General features: G+C 37.4%; 1 protein-coding gene across 5 annotated transcripts in view; it reads right to left on the bottom strand.

Annotated features, from left to right (window-relative positions):
- Positions 1 to 18,855, bottom strand: part of GTDC1 (glycosyltransferase like domain containing 1) — a 373,244-nt gene that overhangs the window by 316,216 nt on the left and 38,173 nt on the right. For all 5 annotated transcript variants that reach the window (XM_073884347.1, XM_073884349.1, XM_073884362.1 and 2 more), the window contains exons 3-4: positions 11,525 to 11,589; positions 8,199 to 8,402 (exon numbers count right to left, since the gene is read on the bottom strand). In XM_073884347.1, the coding sequence (XP_073740448.1) occupies positions 8,199 to 8,377 (179 nt within the window). In that variant the 5' untranslated portion in view covers positions 8,378 to 8,402; positions 11,525 to 11,589. The remainder of the gene's footprint in view (positions 1 to 8,198; positions 8,403 to 11,524; positions 11,590 to 18,855) is intronic.

The following is an 18,855-nucleotide window of genomic DNA, read 5'->3' as shown; positions in this document are numbered from 1 at the left end:
CTCTGTAGGCCAGCTGGTCAGGAGACCAGCAGGTCCATCATGTGAGTGAACCACAGAAGAGCATAAACAAAGGACGCTGGACAAGAATTAGTCATTCAATGGATAGGACAACGTGTCCAAAGGCAGCTAGGAGGCCACATTTGATCTCAAGGAAAGAGGCAAACGTGAAAGCTTCCCTAAGAGGGGAGACTTCAGAGAAGGGCAGAGAAGTAGACTACCTGCATCACAGCTTTCGAGGCTCCAAACACAGTAAGTCAGAGATATTAATACCTATGCACACCCTGTACAGCTCCAGAAGCAAAACATATTGTCATTGACTGAGACTTTAATAAAAGCAGAAAAACTTTCTCAAATACAAATAAATTCAAAAAAAATGTTGGGATGGAAATACAAGAGAAATGCCTTTCATTTCCTAAAGGCTTTTTCCATGCCATGCAGATAAACCCTAATGAAGACACTCAACACCTAAAAATAACTAGCGTTAGAAGCACTCTAAGATCAGACTCACAGTTTGGACTGTTAGGTCAAAAATAAGCATGTTGCTTCTAAAAGCAAAACTATGAAGGCCCTGACTTTACAGCCAGAGAACTCTTTTACACAATAGTACCTCTTGTACCCATCTGGAGGTGTTGGGGCTTTTCTGCCTTTTCTATCTCATTCCTTAAACATAATGATTTTTCTTTCCTCTGTAAAAGTGTAATAAACATCCAGTTTATCTGTTTAAAATAGAGCTGTCAAATTTCAAAGGGTAAATATATGGGAGATTTACCCTAACAGTCTTTAAGATGCAGAGTCTCTTAGAAATAATGTCGTCTATCTATACGTACTTTTACATGGGAGTTTGCAGACTCTTACGTGTGAATTTTTTTAATAAGCTAGAAGAGATGAAAAATCCATACTGCACTTGAAGTTGCACTGCTGTGCCTAACTCCTTGGAAGTAGCGGCTTCACAATCTAAGCTACTACCTACACAAACACTTTTGAATTAGCAGCTTGTCGTGAGAATAAACTACAAACTCCACAACAAGGAAAAAAATTTTTTTTCCTGACACTGGGATATTTTACTTCTCAAGAGCACTGACAAAGGAATATAAAGAAAAGTGGAAAAGATGTAGCATGAAAACCAAACTTTAGGAAGTGTGGTAACCGGGTTAATTTACAGTTTTGCAGTGAAGAAGTTGCTAGAGTAATTAAAAGTAATCATTTGTGTGTGTGCACGTGTGTGTGTGGATATGAGGGAGAGAGAGATGAGAGCGAGAGGAAAGAGAGAGAAGCATACAGAGGCAGAGAGACAGACTGACTTAATGGGTAATTAGTTGGTTTGAGGGATTATTCTCTTTCTATATTGTGGTCAGCTATGTTTTCAATATAAAGTCCAGACGGCTAAACTGAACACTACTGTCAGGCAGAAGAGATTTCCCTGAGAGGAAATATTGTGGATGAAGCTCTAAGCACTATACAAATTCTGGAAAGCTGTGTTGTGCACAGTCTAGACAGGAGAGCAAGGTTGATAGGAAAACAAACCAAAAGAGAATCCCATAATTAGGCAGCCTATGATAGGGAAGCCGGTGAAGTGGGCAACAGTGATGGGGAAGCTCGAGGCCAATTCTCACAAATGGTGCAGTCACATATTGGTGAGGTTATGGGATGCTACGTTACACCTAATGACAGTATTATTTACATAATGTGGGAACATCATCCAAATCCCAAGTACATACAACTGGTAATGTTATAAGGGAAGTGAGCTAGGCAGTACTGGAATGCTGCCTCTAGCCAAGTTCATAAACTAAGTAGAGAACTTCACAGTAGACCAGTTTGAGGATAACTTGGGACTGCAGGTGAACATCCTAAAAAATGTTATGCTTGTATTTATGAGTCTACCCTGTGATTTTAATACAGCATCCATCATATGTCGTTTTTTATTTGGATTTCAAAAGAAGAAAATTCAAATGACTTGTAATTTCTATGGCCAAAAACTAAAGAGCAAATGCCCTGAGGAAAAATGAGAACATCACAGAGTCCCAGACCTAGAAAGGCTCCTGGTTTCCAACCTCCAGTCTCCAACAAGATTCAAGAACTATAATACTTCTCAGGATCAGGAGAAGCACACACCCACTTCTAATAGTAAAATTTAGTCATATATTTTTAATCAAGAGGTACTTAGGTTTAATTTCCTTCATTAGTTTATCCTGCTTGGGCAGGGAATTAAGATAGCATAGTGATTAAGAGCATGGGCTTATAAAGAACATACTATGGTCTTTGCAGGTGGCCAGACTTGAACTCCAACCAAATACTCCCCACTGGCTGTGTAGCCCAGTGCAAATATCTTCACTTTCTAAGCCTCAGTTTCCTCTTCCATAAAACCAGGAAAACCTTGTCTAGCTTCTAGGACTATAGAATATCTACTACATATTAAATGTTCAATATGTTAGCTATTATTACTATCACTTAACCCCATGAAATCCTGCCCTGGTTACTACAGAGATGTAAAACGACTGCCCTATCTAAACCAAACTTACCTATAAATTCACTCACCTACAAATTCTTATTAAGTCATCATTTACTTTTATACTCCCAAGTATGTCACACACTAATAAAAAGGCGTTTTCATTATGAAAATAATATTACATTATCCATAAAGGTATTTTTAATAAAAGAATTTTTATGATTAAAATGTTAATTTATTATTCAGCAAGTTATATTTTTCACAAAAGGTAACGATTCAAAACAGGACATAACTGTCAAGCAAAGAAAAATTTATATTACTAATTTACAAAAGAACTGTTTGAGAAACTACCACCTTCTGTATTAATTCACCTATACCCACTAGTTTAGCCATACCTTTATTCACAAGGGCTAGCTACAAACAACAAACATATATAGGTAATTCATATCAGCTAAAAATGTTCATCTTCCCAAAGAAGGTTACATTCAATGTTTCACAGGGAATTTAAGAGAAAAAAAAATTTCAGGACCCCTGGGTGGCTCAGTCAGTTAAGCATCTGCCTTCGGCTCAGGTCATGACCCCACGGTCCTGGGATCCAGCCCTGAGTCAGGCGCTCTGCTCAGCAGGGAGCCCGCTTCTCCCTCTGCCTGCCGCTCCCCCTGCTTGTGCTCTCTCCCTCACCCTGACAATTAAAAAAAAAAAAAAAAAAATTCACATATTCCTTGAAAGAGAACCTGCTTGTTTAGTGAAAGGCCACAATCATGGTACCATTAAAGATTATGGCAAATCAAACAGAATTATCAATAGCCACATATCATTGTAAGCTTTAACTTCACTGTAGGCATTGCTTAACCAAACTGAACTTTCATTCAATTTAATTCCTATCTAACTACTTGCTTTCCTTGCCCCTCCTTGGTCATTAAAAAAAAAGGGGAGGGGATTAGGGTGGGAAAAGAAAAGGTATCATAATGATAATCAATATTTATTAACAGTTAGGATTTATGTGGCTACAAGAAACAGAAAACCTAAAAAACTAGACACTCAATCTCACATAACACAAGTCTGGAAAGAGGCAGGGTGTCCCCAGTGCAGTGAACCAGCCTTGCTCAGGGACCCAGCCTCTGTCTTATAGTGGGTCGATTTTTAGCTAATGCAGCATCTTTAATGATTACAATTCCATTCAGGCTTTCTGTTTCACTTTTTAAAAAAGATTTTATTTACTTATTTGACAGAGAGAAAGAGAGTTTCATCTCTATTGACATAAAACTATTAAAAGAACATTTCCCCTTTTTATTGATCTGTGCCATATCCACAGATCCACAGCTACATAATTCCAAAAATGATTTGTGCCTTTAAAAAAAAATCATGCGTGTTATCTATTTTATTGTCTCAAGGTAACTAGTAGTTTCTTCATCTCCACTTCTATTTGCTTTCAACTTCACTATTTTTCACTCTTTTTATTCTTTCCTTCCCAATACTACTCCTAGATTCAAGTAAGAGGGTCCCTGCTCTGGGCCACAAGCTTTAGAGGGCTTGCATCTCACAATTAAAAAATAATAAAAATAAATTTATTAAAGACGATGTGGCTGTGACTGTCAATTTAGATATAACCTGCATTGTGATATACAATATGTTAATTATGATTCAGTCCTATTTTTAATATCCGTTATGATTTCTTCTGTGACCCAGGAGTTATTTAGAATTATGCTTGCACATTTTCTGATTTACAGGTACAGGGCTTTTCAGGAATCTCTACTAACGATTTCTCTCCTGCACACACTTCAGATTGATTTCATCCAAGGGGTGAAGATCATTTGTGGAGGGCTGCTCACAGCCCACCTCCTGCACCAGCAGAGTAGCTGCTCCCTCATGCAAAGAACTGCAGACATAGGCATGGGAAGCTGGCCAGGGCGCACTGAAAGGGCAAGGTCCCAGGGATATGGGTGGGCATTGACATCCTCTGCCATACTGATCTGCAGATCACTGTTTTTATTCATTTCCAGTGTACTCTTCCATTGTTCTGTTCTTATCACCTTCTTTCTTTATACCAAAGACAATACCCCATAACACTATCTGGCACCTTACTTTCTGTCATAGAAAATGTCTTAGAGAGGTTCCCATGAAGAGTACACAGAAATCTTCCTACTTCAGGTCAGAGCTGCACAATATTCCATTTCAGAATGTCACACAACTAAGTTAACCAGTCCCTTTATGAAAATGAGACAACCCCAGCTTCGAGGCCAGCTACCACTCTAATTTCCAGATCATTCTTCAGATCCCCTCTTACTCTGGTTAGCTATGGAGTTAAAAGGGAAGTTGTTACACTTTATGAATAATTTCTAGATGTTTTAGAGACGGAGGGTTTTCAGGTGACTAGGTAGCTCTACTGCTCAAAATGGAAGTCTAATCTAGGCTCTTTCCGGACTTCCATCAGCCATTTTTCATAGCCCGGGCATTTTGTTCTCATCCTATCACCTCACAGTTACAGACTTCACAACCACTGTCAAATGCAGGAAGGGAAATGGCTTTCTCCTTTCATAACTAAAAACAAATAAAACAAACTTTGTTGGAAGAACCCCCAGAAGTCATCCACTTAAATCTAATTTGCCAAGACTCAGTGACTGCCCAGCATTAACTGCAAGGAAAGCTGGGAAAATGGGGCAGAGAACGGGATCATAATGACCGACTCAAGTCAATCATGCTTCACTCCCAGGGGCTGGGTACTTAGCCACTCCAAAGACAAGTGTGATTCTGTTAACAAGGAAGAAGGGCTGTTAAATGGCCAATGATCAGAATCTGCTACAATACCTCGGATGGAATGAAAAATATAATTGTAAGCAGCTGAGAGTGAAAAAAAATGATTTTAAGTAACTGATTGTCTCAGTTCAGTAAAGAAAAAAATGAATGAAATATCTTTGATGCCGAGTCTAGGTGTATCTAAGAAAGTCAAAATGCTAATCTTGGGACAAATGACTCATACATTTCAGAACATAAAATTTAAGACCCATCCTCAAAACATTTTTCTGCATTTCGTGGTTTCCAGAAGGCAAAATTTTAATATAACCTAAGGAATAATCATTACCACTACTTTGGGGAAAAATAACTTATGGAGCTTTTGTAATCTATGATAAAATTAAACAACTCCAAATGTGACCCATGATGTATTCTCCTAGCTGTCAAGATAAAGAAGCAGAATCAAACTGAGTAATTAGGCTGAAGCATTTATTCTGTTAGTAATAAAATATTTTCTGGATAATAAGCTTGTAACAATAATGACTGTATGTACAGAAGCTGAGAAAAATAACATGTGTACCTACATTCAGGGTCTTTCTCATCAGATGCAGTCTCTACCTGTTCAGAGTAATTCTGCATAGCACGTAATACCGGTGCTTTCTGAATTGTGATGATTTCATCTGCCAAGTGTACAAAGAGAGTTAACTAACTGGAAAGCAAAAACTCTTCATGTCTTTAAAAGTCTCCACAGAGATCAGATTTATCTGGTGTAACAAAAGACCGTTCTTGCACTTCAATGTAGGGTTGAGTGAGCATATTTTTTAACTTAGTGTTAAGTTTTCAAGCTGTTGCTGTTTTTCCAAAAGTATTCAAAAAGAGTAGATAAGTTATCACTGGTCAAATATAACCGTAGGTCCAACTGGTGAGGTGTATCTTTTAGTGAAGTCTGATTAGATTAATGCAGGTAAGTGCACAGCTGCGATGATACCCTGAAAGATCTTAGACCCCGCTGTTAGGACCTGTAGGTTGTAGCTGTCAGAGTAAAACTTCCCATCGCAGTCTTGCAGCAATCGACCTCCCCAGTAAGACTGCTTCAACGAGCACTGTGATGTTTATCCTCAAATGCTTGAGGCCTCACACGGAGTGGAGGAGCCGGCACACGGGAGTGCTGGCACGCATGCTCGCCACACACACGTATTTGTGACACAGTAATTTCATTCTGAAAAACTGCGTAATCAAAATGAACTCTAACAGCCGATGGAGAAATGATTCATTTCAATGTTCAAGTCATTGTAGAAATGTATTATAACAAACGGTCACGTTAAATGAAAATGTGCCATAAAGTCAACTGCGTTACTTGACCTTAAGTAATACAATACTATTGGTGCCATGCAAACACAATTAAATGAGATGTGAAAGCAACCATAAATACTCATATTTTAACACAACAGTCAACAGTCTTATCATTGCCCTTAAAAGTTTTATATTGATACCCTCACTGAAATTTCTGATACTATCCATCAACCATATTCACTTAGTGATATCAGAGTATAAGACATTAAATTATGGAAGTAAAAATATACTTTAGGTTAGAAAAATAAATTCTTAAATTTGTCCCCAAACAGCATTTTACCTTTATAATCCCAAGCAAAGTGACTCGAGTGCTCACTGCTATTCCACCTGACAACCTGAATGCTCAGACATGATGCATGGTTTTCATACACCAAATGGTGTATGGGGATTCTCTGAATCCCCCAAATTACTACCAAGAACAGCAACCTACATTTAAATCCCAAGCCGTTGTCTCCTTTGTGACTGTTCCACCTTACAAGCAGCAACAGATAGATGTGGCTGCTGAAGGCAAGGTGAGTGCTCCAGCCCAAACGGTGCCCTTTCTCCAGCAACCCTTTTGCCCTACCTCCATTACTTATCAGCCTGCACTCCCCAGTGCTGCTTAAACCAATGCAGTTCTTTTTTTTTTTTTAAGATTTTATTTATTTATTTGACAGAAAGAGAGACAGAGAGCACAAGCAGGGGGAGCAGCAGAGGGAGAGGGAGAAGCAGACTCCCTGCTGAGCAGGGAGCCCGATGCGGGGCTCGATCCCAGGACCCTGGGATCATGGCCTGAGCTGAAGGCAGACGCTTAATGACTGAGCCACCCAGGTGCCCCAAACCAATGCAGTTCTACACAGAAGGGCCCAGAATGGTAAGAAGAACAGATCTATAAAACACAGTAGGATAATCTCCCACTATTTAACAAGCAGGAGACACAAGGCAGTATATAGCAATAGAGAATAAGGAGGTAAGGATGTTCAGTATTCTACTTGTCCTCCATCAAACGTCATCAGTATTTCTCATTCATCTTTCTGGTGTGTCCCAGAAGAATCTCTATGACATACCCCTAGTTCCCACTTCCTAACTAATCAGAATTCAGAACTGAGTCCTGTGTGCCCCAAATCTATTCATCCTTGAAGACTAAGCAAAGGTTGCCAGCTCTATAAAGCCACCTCCACTTTGTCAGTCAAAATCAACTCCTCCATTTTTCATGCTCACATTGCACCTGCAAGTCCATCTCTACCTCAATAGTCTTTAAAGCTTTAAGGGCACAGACCGTGGTCACATGCGCCTTTTCAACCTTAGCTCCTAGTACAGAGCAGACACAATAAACTAACCACAAACAGCACACTCCCTACAAGAGACACTGGAGGTTATGTGCAAAATATGTGCCCAAGATCAACTCTCCTCTCAGGCCAAAAAATGTCATCCACACCCACACACATGCATGTGATAACATCACAAGACAAATGAGAAAAGGCTTGAGGGTTCTAAATGAGGCCACTTTTCATCTAGCCAGCTGTCCTCACAGCATAAGTGAACTCTCCTGCTCTGCTGGGTCTATTATAGTCATACTAACCAATTCCATAGCTGGAGAAAATCTCACAGATGCCAAAAGAGAAGCAACATTCTTATAACATGTACAGTAAGAACAGGCTAAAGGTGCAGCCCAAGCTCCAATTACCTGTACTGTTCACTGATGGGAATATTCTGGGAGAAGTATAAAGCCGATGTCCGTGCTCTCCAATGCCATTTCTTTGCAGGAAGGGTATAAAGGACACAGTCTTCTAACTCTTCTTGGAGCAGATCCACCAGCTGTTTATGGGATCCTCCACAGAACGGCTCAACGATGAGAAGACTCATGGGCCCTTTTAAGCCTTCACAGATTCTAAATAATAAGCAAAACAATATTTTTCCAACATATGTATGTGTGTGTGTGCATAAAGATTTTTTTAAAAATAAGTTAAAATATTACACACTCAGAGGGCAAATAATTTACAGACACTTAATTTTTTAAAAAATATGCTGCATCCCACTTTTTTAAAAAGTACTTAACACTTATGGTTTATATTTTTGTAATCAGTATTTTTACATCATTTGTGTTAACAAGAGGAAATAAAGGATGCTTATTTTTCTGATTTCTGTTTTCTTCTTGCCCTAAGATTACTTCCACAATGACTCAGGTTTTTTTTTTTTTTTCTCCAGCCCCAGGAAGTGTAAAGCCCTCTCTGCTGTGATCACTCACTTCCTGGTTGGAATGGCTGTGACCCTGACTCAGTAACCACAAGAAGTGGCTTGGCCTAGAGCTCCACTACTCTCGGACAGTCATGAACTCATCTCCTAAGACTTCCACTCCAAGAGTCCTTTGTTTGTAAGGCCCTATCCAGTTCAGAAATTCTCTGATTCTGTAACTCTCACATTAATTCATCTTTAAATTCACCAGCTAGCACTGCCCCCAGTGAATCCCATATTTGGAAAGAAAGTACAATCATATTCAAATCTCAATCCTCTAATGTTAAAAATCTTAGGATAGAATTTCTTGAGACACTGCACATACCTTAACCACCCCCCCATTATCACCAATTTCCCACCTGCAAAGGAAGACCCAAAAAGGGGGGTAAAGCTATATACCTATGAACCAGCAAGGTTTCTAGAAACTTTCTTTAAATAACAATCCCATTAAGAGGGATAAAGTAATGTTGTTATTAAAGACATGGTACATTTTTTATCCCAGCGAGTTAGCTATCAAGCAATTTTTTGGTTTAATAATATGACTTTTGTTAATGTGGTCAGTAAAATAAAAATATATGTGTGAATATAAAGAAAATCCATATACATTTCAAATTATATGCTATTTCCTGTAAGAAGGAAGAAATATCACTCTGTACATAAATACTACATTGTTTAAAAAATATTCCAGATGTTTGAATTTTCCTTTATGACTTAAGTAAACACCACTCATTACACAGCATATTGCTCTTAATAATGTTGTTCCACAAAATTATTAGTCTCAATAACTCAATGATGCTTTTTTAAAAAAGATTTTAGGGCGCCTGGGTGGCTCAGTTGGTTAAGCGACTGCCTTCAGCTCAGGTCATGATCCTGAAGTCCCGGGATCGAGTCCCGCATTGGGCTCCCTGCTCGGCAGGGAGTCTGCTTCTCCTTCTGACCCTCCCCCCTCCCATGTGCTCTCTCTCTCTCTCATTCTTTCTCTCAAATAAATAAATAAATAAATCTTTTAAAAAAATTTATTTATTTTAGAGAGAGAGAGTGCAAGCAGGGGTAGGGGCAGATGGAGAAGAGGTAGAGAATCTCAAGCAGACTCATGCTGAGCACAGAGCCCAACGCAAGGCTCAAGGTCACGACCCTGAGATCATGACCTGAGCCGAAACCGAGAGTTGGACGCTTGACCGACTGAGCCACCCAGGTGCCCCTCAATGATGCTTTTCACTAATAAAACTATACTTTACCTTGTTCAAACCAACGCCTATTTAAATTGCATTTCAAAGGAGAAAGTCTCAAATGGTTCTCAAAGATATGGTTGGAATGAAAAAAAGCTTAGTTCTTGATGTCTGAATTTTCCAATGAGCATTTTTAAAGAAAACTATACAAATACATATTTCACTTATCTACAAAATAAGCAGCAGTGTTCCTCAGGTGGAAAAGGCATGAACTCTGGGGTTAGGGAGATACAAGTCTGAAGCTCAACAACGTCACTTCCTAGCTGTGTGACCTAGGACAAGTTACCTAACTTTGTAGGACTCAGTCTTGCCTCCTTTAAAATGAGGATAACAATACTAACCTCAGAGGTGTGTTGTGAAGATAAAATTGAAGCATAATAACTAACAAACAGTAATAAGATATTTTGCCCCTCCCATTTTCAGTATAAATCACCTTATGTAAGGGAAAAGGATATCTTTGAATCCTCCTGCATTTTAAAATCAGTAATTTTCAATCATGGCCCCCTCTCAATCAATAGGGGGGAAAGGTGCATATACACATGCATTTGAAGTGTGGTAGGTGTTACCCATTCTTCATCAGCAGCTTGTATTTCAAATAAGAATTTGAGACCCCCACAGGTACCTGGGAAGAAGTAACCCTAGAGGTTGAGCTATGCAGAGGCTTGGCTTTTTTTCAGGCCAGTTGGAGACCACCTCTAATAAATGCAAAGTTCAATAAGATAAGTTTAACAAAATGGTAGCTGTAATCCTTCAAATAATGGAAACTTCTAGAAAGTCTACTGAGAGACCAATATAAGGCAATTTTGAAAATTATATCAAAGGTTGCAAGACAGACTAAAAGCAGTTAACATTAGTTTGCTTACTAGATCACATCACAGTTATCTCTATCTTGGTTTATTTCCTCTGATCTAATCATGACAAGGTGTATATGCCCTATATATCCTTAAAAGGTTGTTATAAAAATGACCTGAGTTATTTCCCCAAGTAATAGAATGTGATCTAAACCACTCTAAAGAACATTTCATTCATATAACCTCAAAGAAAGCAACATCAATATTAGAAGGGAAAAAAAGCTTTCTGATTCTTCATTCCTTTGCCCTTTTAAATGATTAATCTAGAGCACATATCATGCCATATATTTACAGATGTTTCTTATGGGTCTGAATCATGAGTTATCTGCAAACCATAAGCCAATGTGGAGGCAGTATGTGTAGGTGCTGCTGTAGATTCAAGACATTCAGTAAGCAGAACTGAACACCAAGCACGTGGGAGGTCGAAAAATAGAAAAGGGGAAAAAAAGATTATAGCTATAGTAGATTTCCACCCCTTTAATAGCTCAGTAAGAAGAGTGAAATGTACAGGTTTGAACTAGCGTTTACTCGAGCATTTTTCTAGTGGCCAATGGGTGTGCCTGCATTTTGGGTATTTTTCTGGGGAGAGTAACTATGTCCTACCATCTCTGAAAACTATACTTAGTGGCTTTGATTCACGGAAATTTGTTCTGCTTGTTTTGTGGAGACAGACATATCCTGGCAGTTCCCCTACTTACTTCTATTGCAACTTCTGTGGCAAGAAGAAAATGTGTTCTTCCCTATAGTCTTCTTAAAGCACAACCTGGAAGAAAGATGATTCCCATTAGGTGCAAGCAAAAGAGAGGAAGCTGATTTTTAAATATAAGATTCAAACCAAATGTCATCACAGCACATTAAAGAACAGTGCAAATACTCTTACTGTGCTTGAGTTTTTAGAAAACACTGCTTGAAACAAACAAGCATGAGGTTTAAAAAAAAAACACTTTGTTAAAAAGAATTTTTGCTGTTATGCTGGAATTTGCTAAAAGATAAAGGGAGTGCACTATTTGCTCATTTTAGCAATAATCCCAGAAAACGCCAGGTGCTCCCTCTGACACCACAGATGCTCACGAGCACCGAGCAATGGTGAATACAGACATCAGGGACCACTACCAATGGCTACTAGGGAGTGAGTGCTTGGGAGTGGCAGTCCTGAACACAGAAAGGCTTACTCCTAAGCAAGGGAAAGGTCTCCTTTACAGCCCAAGGCTGTGGCCAGGTGTTTGCCAGAAGATGATAGGTAAGCCTACACACAGCCAAAGGTCTTACATAAGTGGGTTAAAGCTTTAGCACCGCAGAAACTGAGTAAGTATATCAGTTAGAGGTGTGGCACTTATTTCAAAGGAAAAAACAAAAAAAAACCTTCTTATGTGAGGGAACAAATTCCAATCAGAAAGCCCATGTCCTTTCTGCATGACACTAGAATGTTAGTATTTTATGACATTAAGAAAAAAGTTGAAAAAAAAAAAAGAAAAAGTTAATGGCCAATCCATTCTTGCTCCCAAAAAGAGCATACAATGTGTGTCAGATAAATTTTTATCAACTTTTAAGTTTTTCTGCTTAACCCAGTAAGCTTCAGTTAAAAAAAAAAAAACAAAAAACTCATTTCTTCAGCATATTTTATTCCCCAGTGACACCAGATGAATGAGAATCTACTATACTATTAAGGCTTTATGAAAGTTTAATTCATTATCAATACTATGATTTAATGATACATGGTTAAATGCTAAACATTAAATTGGCAATATAAATGAGTCAAAGTGATAGCTATGACATAGGAATTTTAAACCACTTCAAATTCTACTTAAGATCACCAGAGGCCAAATGATCTAAGAATTGTCTGACTTTCCAAAACTTTATATTTACAATTAAAAGAGGATACAAAGTGAAAAATCACAAAAATATTTCACATAAGCATTTTGACCAAAATGAAAAAGTGCCATTAGTGTCATCTCAATTAAAAATTAATAATGCATTGATAAGATCACCAAGAACAAAAGTAGCCTGAAACCAGGGCTGTGAATATTTTTAAATTTTTATTAAAACTTTTCGTCACTGTACCTGCATTTATTTTAAGCTTGACCCAATTTCCTTATTCCCTGAGCCATTTTCAAGGTGAACTACATTTTGGTCTACCTCCTCTAACAGTTAGAACTTGCTGTCGTAGGTTTTGTTTTTTATTTTTTGTTTTTTTTTTTTTTGACAGTACAGAGAACGGAAATTTGCAATATGCCATTGATTTACTGAAAAAGATGCACTAAGTATACATACATCATGTGGATTTTTTTAAAGCTAAACCTAAGTCACATTAGAAACCTGTAATCAGCCCTCATATATGATGTCAATTCAGTTACTTATAATATTCAAATAATTTTCCAACCAAATACCAAGTAATAATTTTAAATCAGAGGAATTGTTGTATTAATATATTCCACAGACACCTTACTGCTATTAGCTGTAGGAAGGTATGGTTTCAGTGATGATGGTATTAACGGTTTTAATCCCACACACATGAGAAATTGATTCCACAGGCTAATGCACACATTGCTTGATACCTTATATTTGAATTAATTGCTGAAAATATATTTTCTACTTGCCTATATATAATATTTAAAAAAGTTAAGCTTGGCAGAATGAAAAAACAGTGAACTTAAACACTAAATGCTCTAAGTTGGGGAAAATAAAATCTGAGCAGGACTTCCCAATAGGTCATCAGAGGTTTACCTGGTATTTTCTTACTGACCCCTTCCCTTCAGCACCTCCACCCACCAACTCCAACACACCAGGTTCTATTTTAAAAGCAACGAATAACCCAGCAGGATAAAACAGGGCAGTACTGAGAAAAGTTAGCATTACCTTCCAACCCACTCACTTATTTTAATGATTCATCAGGGAAACCCCAGTTGTTAAAATATACCTGAAATCTCATTAAATAGTAAAAAACAAATAAGCATAAAGATTTCTGCTTTGAAACATGTCACTATCAATTCCACTAACAGAACCTATTAAGGGTGAATATATAGTAAAAATACATTTTGCTAAAAAAAGTATCCTCAAGGTATCACACTATAATCAAGTATCATATGGGGGTCAGGGGGTGGGGGAAACAGAGATAAGCAGATCCTACCAAAAAGTTATTTTTAAAAAACTTTTTATAAAAATCAGGCGTAGCAAATTCATCCTAACCCCTAAAACCTCAATGTAATCTCTGAGTACTAAAATACAATCTGGTATCAACTGTAGAGTAAAAAACCTTGCAATCCTAAAACTACAGGCACCAACAGTATTCTACATAATTAAAGAAAGTTTGGCAAACAGTAAGAAATGAATGCTCAGATTCCTGAGCATTAGTTTGAATTAAAGATAATGCATTATGGAAACTGATCACTATTTAATTATGGACATACAACCTAACATTTATGATAACTTATGTACTACTATGTGTACTTAAATAGTAACATTAAAAATAAAAATCTTGGGTTCATACTGAAAGAGATGTAGCACTATAATATTTTATTGCCTCATAGTGCTATGGGTGTTCTAATTTCTTCAGTTCTGACTTTAGTTTCCTGTTGTGGTAATGAAGAACTAAGGATTTATGCATCAAAACCAAGATTTGGTAAGAAGATGTATATGCCATCCTGTTTGTGACACAATTTAAAGCAATTCTCAAGTGTGCTTTTCCATTTAAATGATTTCCTATGATCTTTTATACAAACTCTTTTAAAAATTACAATCTTATATGCATATATTGCTATTTAATTTTCCCTAACAGATATTTTCATTCTTTCTCAACGTGAGATTTACCTTTCTGTTTAACTATCAGTCACTTATTCCATAACTTGAATTAATACAAAGTCTTGGTTATAACTGTATCAAATGCAAACTCAACAAATACTTATACACACTGACACTATGACATCATTCACTTGTTTTCAACTATGCATAATTTCCACAAATAAATAGATGTGTATATATTACAAATTCATTGCTTTACATTTTTGTGAAGTTATAGTCCATACTATATAGCAAAATTATAACTATGATTTTTTGTGAGAAGTTTACTAGTTTAATTTCACTGAAAAAATACTCATCCTCTTTCAACTTTTCATTGCTATCAATTTCATGAATAATTTCAAACTATAAAAGTAGCAATGAATTAGTTCTACTGAATACTAAAACTATTTTCAGTTTGCTGACATTTTAAAATGTGGCAGTATATTTATGAATCAATAGAAAATTTTACACCAGAAAATCATCTCATCGCTCATTTGAACTATTGCATTACCCTTTTAACTAGGTCTCCATGCTGCCACACCATCTGATTCTTGTCATGACATTTCTCCATAATCCAGCCACAAGTAATCTTCCAAAATGCAAATGTGATCATGAGGTGATATGCTCAAAAACCTTCAAGGTCTCCACCACCTACGGATAAAGCCCAAGGCCCTACACATGGCAGTGAGACCTTGCTTGTCTGGCCCTTCCTTTCTCTTCACCACGGCCTTGCTTCTCCTTCTCCCCTGTGATCTCTTTCCCCCCACTTGCCCAGACTCTGCCTCATTGCAGTACCAAGTGCTCACACTCACATAGTTACCCTTCTGTGATTCCACACCTTTGTTTCTTTTCCGTCAGCCTCTTCCTGTTCACCTCATGAATTTTCCTTAAAATTTCTGCTCATGAATCACCACTTCTATAAAGCCTTTCCCTGAACTTCTTTTCAACAGGACTTCCCCTCTGCTCTGTACAGTCTCAGTACTGGTTTTACTCTTTCCAGGTCCCACTTCCCTCTGGGCCTCTGAAAGTCTGCAGGACAGGGGCCATGTCATTCTCTTCCTGGGGGCTTCCCAGGATCCGGCACATTGTGAATGTCACTACGTTTCTGTAGAGCTGCACTAAAAATCAGGAGGAAATGGGAACTTGATTCTGCCTTTAAAGTAGCATTGCTTTCATGCCCACAGGTCCCAAGCAAATGAGTGTCAGGCAGCATTCCACCTGCTACTAATGATTTCCCATTATTCCCGAAGTTGAAACTACATCAAGCAGCTAGTTTATCTAAACACATTTTATTATATTCTCTTTCAAAGACGGAGTCTCTTCTTACTTTCATAGAAAGGAGACTTTATTAGATATATTTTTTCATGCAGATATGAGTTTATCTTAACCTATTAATACAAGAGAAGTAACAATGATAAAAGAAATGGTAGAAACACCACAAGCAATTGCATTCTGGGCCAAAGCAAGTTTAATGGCCTAAAAGAATGAATATCTCTGAGATCCATGAATTCTGAAAATCACCTGCAGTTTTTTAATCTGCTTGATCTATCACCATCCTAGTTTAATACTAGCAGTGGAACTAGGATAAGAAGCCAGTTCCCTCACCATAAATCTGGAGATCCCATTTCACATTTAGTAATTATACTTTAATTTAATGGGAAAGAAGAAAAGGCATTTTTAAATACTTTCTGCCAACAATTATTCATTTTATAAAAGTTTGACAAGATGAATAATGTATTTGCTTTCTCAAGATGGCATTTCTCCAAGGCTTCCACCTTCCTGAAATGAGCTGCAAATCAGTCCAGTGGGAGAAAATAGGATTATCTGATCCACTCATATATGGATACCTAAGTAGAAAAGCCCAGGTGTTTCACAGATTCATAGGTGGAAGGAATGTGGGAGCCACTGACCAACCACTTTTCTTTTATAGAGGAAGAAATGGAGAATATTGAGCATCACAGAGTAACAGAGCAAGGGCTTAAACCCAGGTCTTTGGACCCTACAGTCATATATCTTCCCATTATACTTCATTGCAGGTACCTGGTAGGATATAAGTAAAAGGTGCGTCCATTTTCTAGTCTTTAGAGTTTTTGGATTAATCATCAATGTTTAATAATTATTAATATGTAAATGATATATACTGCAGTATATATTTATATGCATGTGAAATATAAATATCAGTATAAGATGATAAATATATGTATCACATATTATATCTAATCATAACTCCCAATAGTTTGTAAATCTAGGACATCAGTGGTAAAAACCACACAATATAGTTATATAGAATACCCTATAGTTAGGGTGGTAAAACTCAAAACTTTTGTTCTAATCTCTTGTAACTCCTTCCAGAGTCCTACATAGTCATCCTTTCCCTGACCCCACAACCCTTATCCTTCACCCCCAGCTCTAGACTAACACGTTTCTGATAGGACAAGAGGCCTTAATGACTAGGGTGGGAGAAAGACAATATCCAAGATTCATATGACAAGAATGGTTTGAAGTAGGAGGCAAAGAGGTCAGCCATAGAGATAGCTCAGTCTGTGTCATAATTTACTACTGTCACCATCAAACAAAGTCTAAGTCTCCTGATAGAACAATCTGTAGTACCTCTTTGTACTTACCACTTGTAGAATATTTTTATATGAGTGACTATATAATCCTCTACTGGATATTAAGTTCCAAAAGGACAGTGACCAGGTCTGCTTGCTTACCACTATATCCTCAGCACTTAGCAAACAGAAAGTGTTCAACACTCTCTGTTGAGTCAATAAACCATAAAACTCTTTAGCAATGGCCTTGACAATTTCTTGAACTCATCCAAGACCTTTACTGTTACCAACCACAAATAATCACCCCTTCCTACCACTAATTACTACTTACTCTCACAGAGAGAACTTGATGCACAAATTCTATCACCCACCTAAAATATAACAGGTGGTATCTTATTGTATTCGAAATGTCACACCTCGTTCTAAGGAAAATAGTTCTGCCAGCAGCCCTACTGAGGGGTTTAGAACCCTAGTTTCATGCCATGGGCAACTAACTATCTTCTCTGATCTTTCTAGGCTCTATGCAAGAATATTTAACACAAGGACAGTCAAGTCTGTGACCTGGAAGGATTCAACCAGTTTAATCATTAGACTGGCATATTTTTCTTGGTCAGAAGCATTATCTTGCTACCCTACATTGGCTTCTATGCCAAATTTTAACTCAGACTTGGATTATGCAAGACAATTATAAATATACACACCAAATGAGTTTCAAATAAAATGACTAACAGATTCTTAACTATACTGGCGCTAGTGAGTCTCGCTCTAACATCTTTTAAGAACTTAATCCATCTTAACTAAATAAAAAATTGTTGAGAAGTTTCCCTCTCCAAGTGGGAGGCACATATCACATTTTCAGTTAATTCTGAAACAGAAATAGCAAAGTGACTCTAACACACAAACATTCTCAACGTCCTATTTGAAGTGCTGCAACCCAAGCAAACATGGGTGGCATTCCCTTGATGGGTTGAAATAAATGTCACCAAGTATAAAGTTCTGGATTTACTCACTTCCAGTGAAAAATGAAAAGGACATAATCTCACAACTCAATCTATTTATCAGTGAGGGAAATCAACTTTCAAGAAATACAAAAACCTAACAGCTCAGGAGGCAAAAGAATATCAGGTAAACACTTGGGAGAAGAAAGAAATTTCCAGAGGACTGAAGGGCTAGAAATAGATATCCTTAAAAGAACTGATGTTAGATACCTTTAATATTTTTAATATTCATTTTATATGAATGAAAGTCACCCTGCAGTAACAGATTTATTTAAATGGTGTTAGGAAACGTGAGGTGAAGCCAATATTGGAATCTGTCCTTAAAGATCCAAATCCATAAAACCATGCTTTAAAGATGTACCAATTAAAATGTTCAGTGACACTTCTCCCATCTCCAAAGTTCTACCTAACTATAGAAATTTATTTATTAGAAGTAGGATTGGTTAAAAGTACATTTTCTTCTATTTACGTATTGCAGCAGGTCTTTTTCTAGCTGCCATATATTTTTCAAGAATCTTTTTTGATTTGTCAATGGTCTAAGACATTTACTAATGGTTTAAGAAGCCAACACTAGAAAAACTGGATAGATTCTAGAGATCATTAGTGATAAATTTTCAAAAGCCCAGAAAGCCAGTTTAGACCAGAGCTGAGTAAATCTGGGGCTAAGAGATACGGTAATGAGAGCTGTATCACTATTTTTAA

The sequence above is a fragment of the Callorhinus ursinus genome, unplaced genomic scaffold, assembly GCF_003265705.2.
Source record: "Callorhinus ursinus isolate GAN/ISIS: 27379988/994484 unplaced genomic scaffold, GSC_fseal_2.0 scaffold2, whole genome shotgun sequence".
NCBI lineage: Eukaryota > Metazoa > Chordata > Mammalia > Carnivora > Otariidae > Callorhinus > Callorhinus ursinus.
This window is presented reverse-complemented; position numbering and strand designations above follow the sequence as displayed.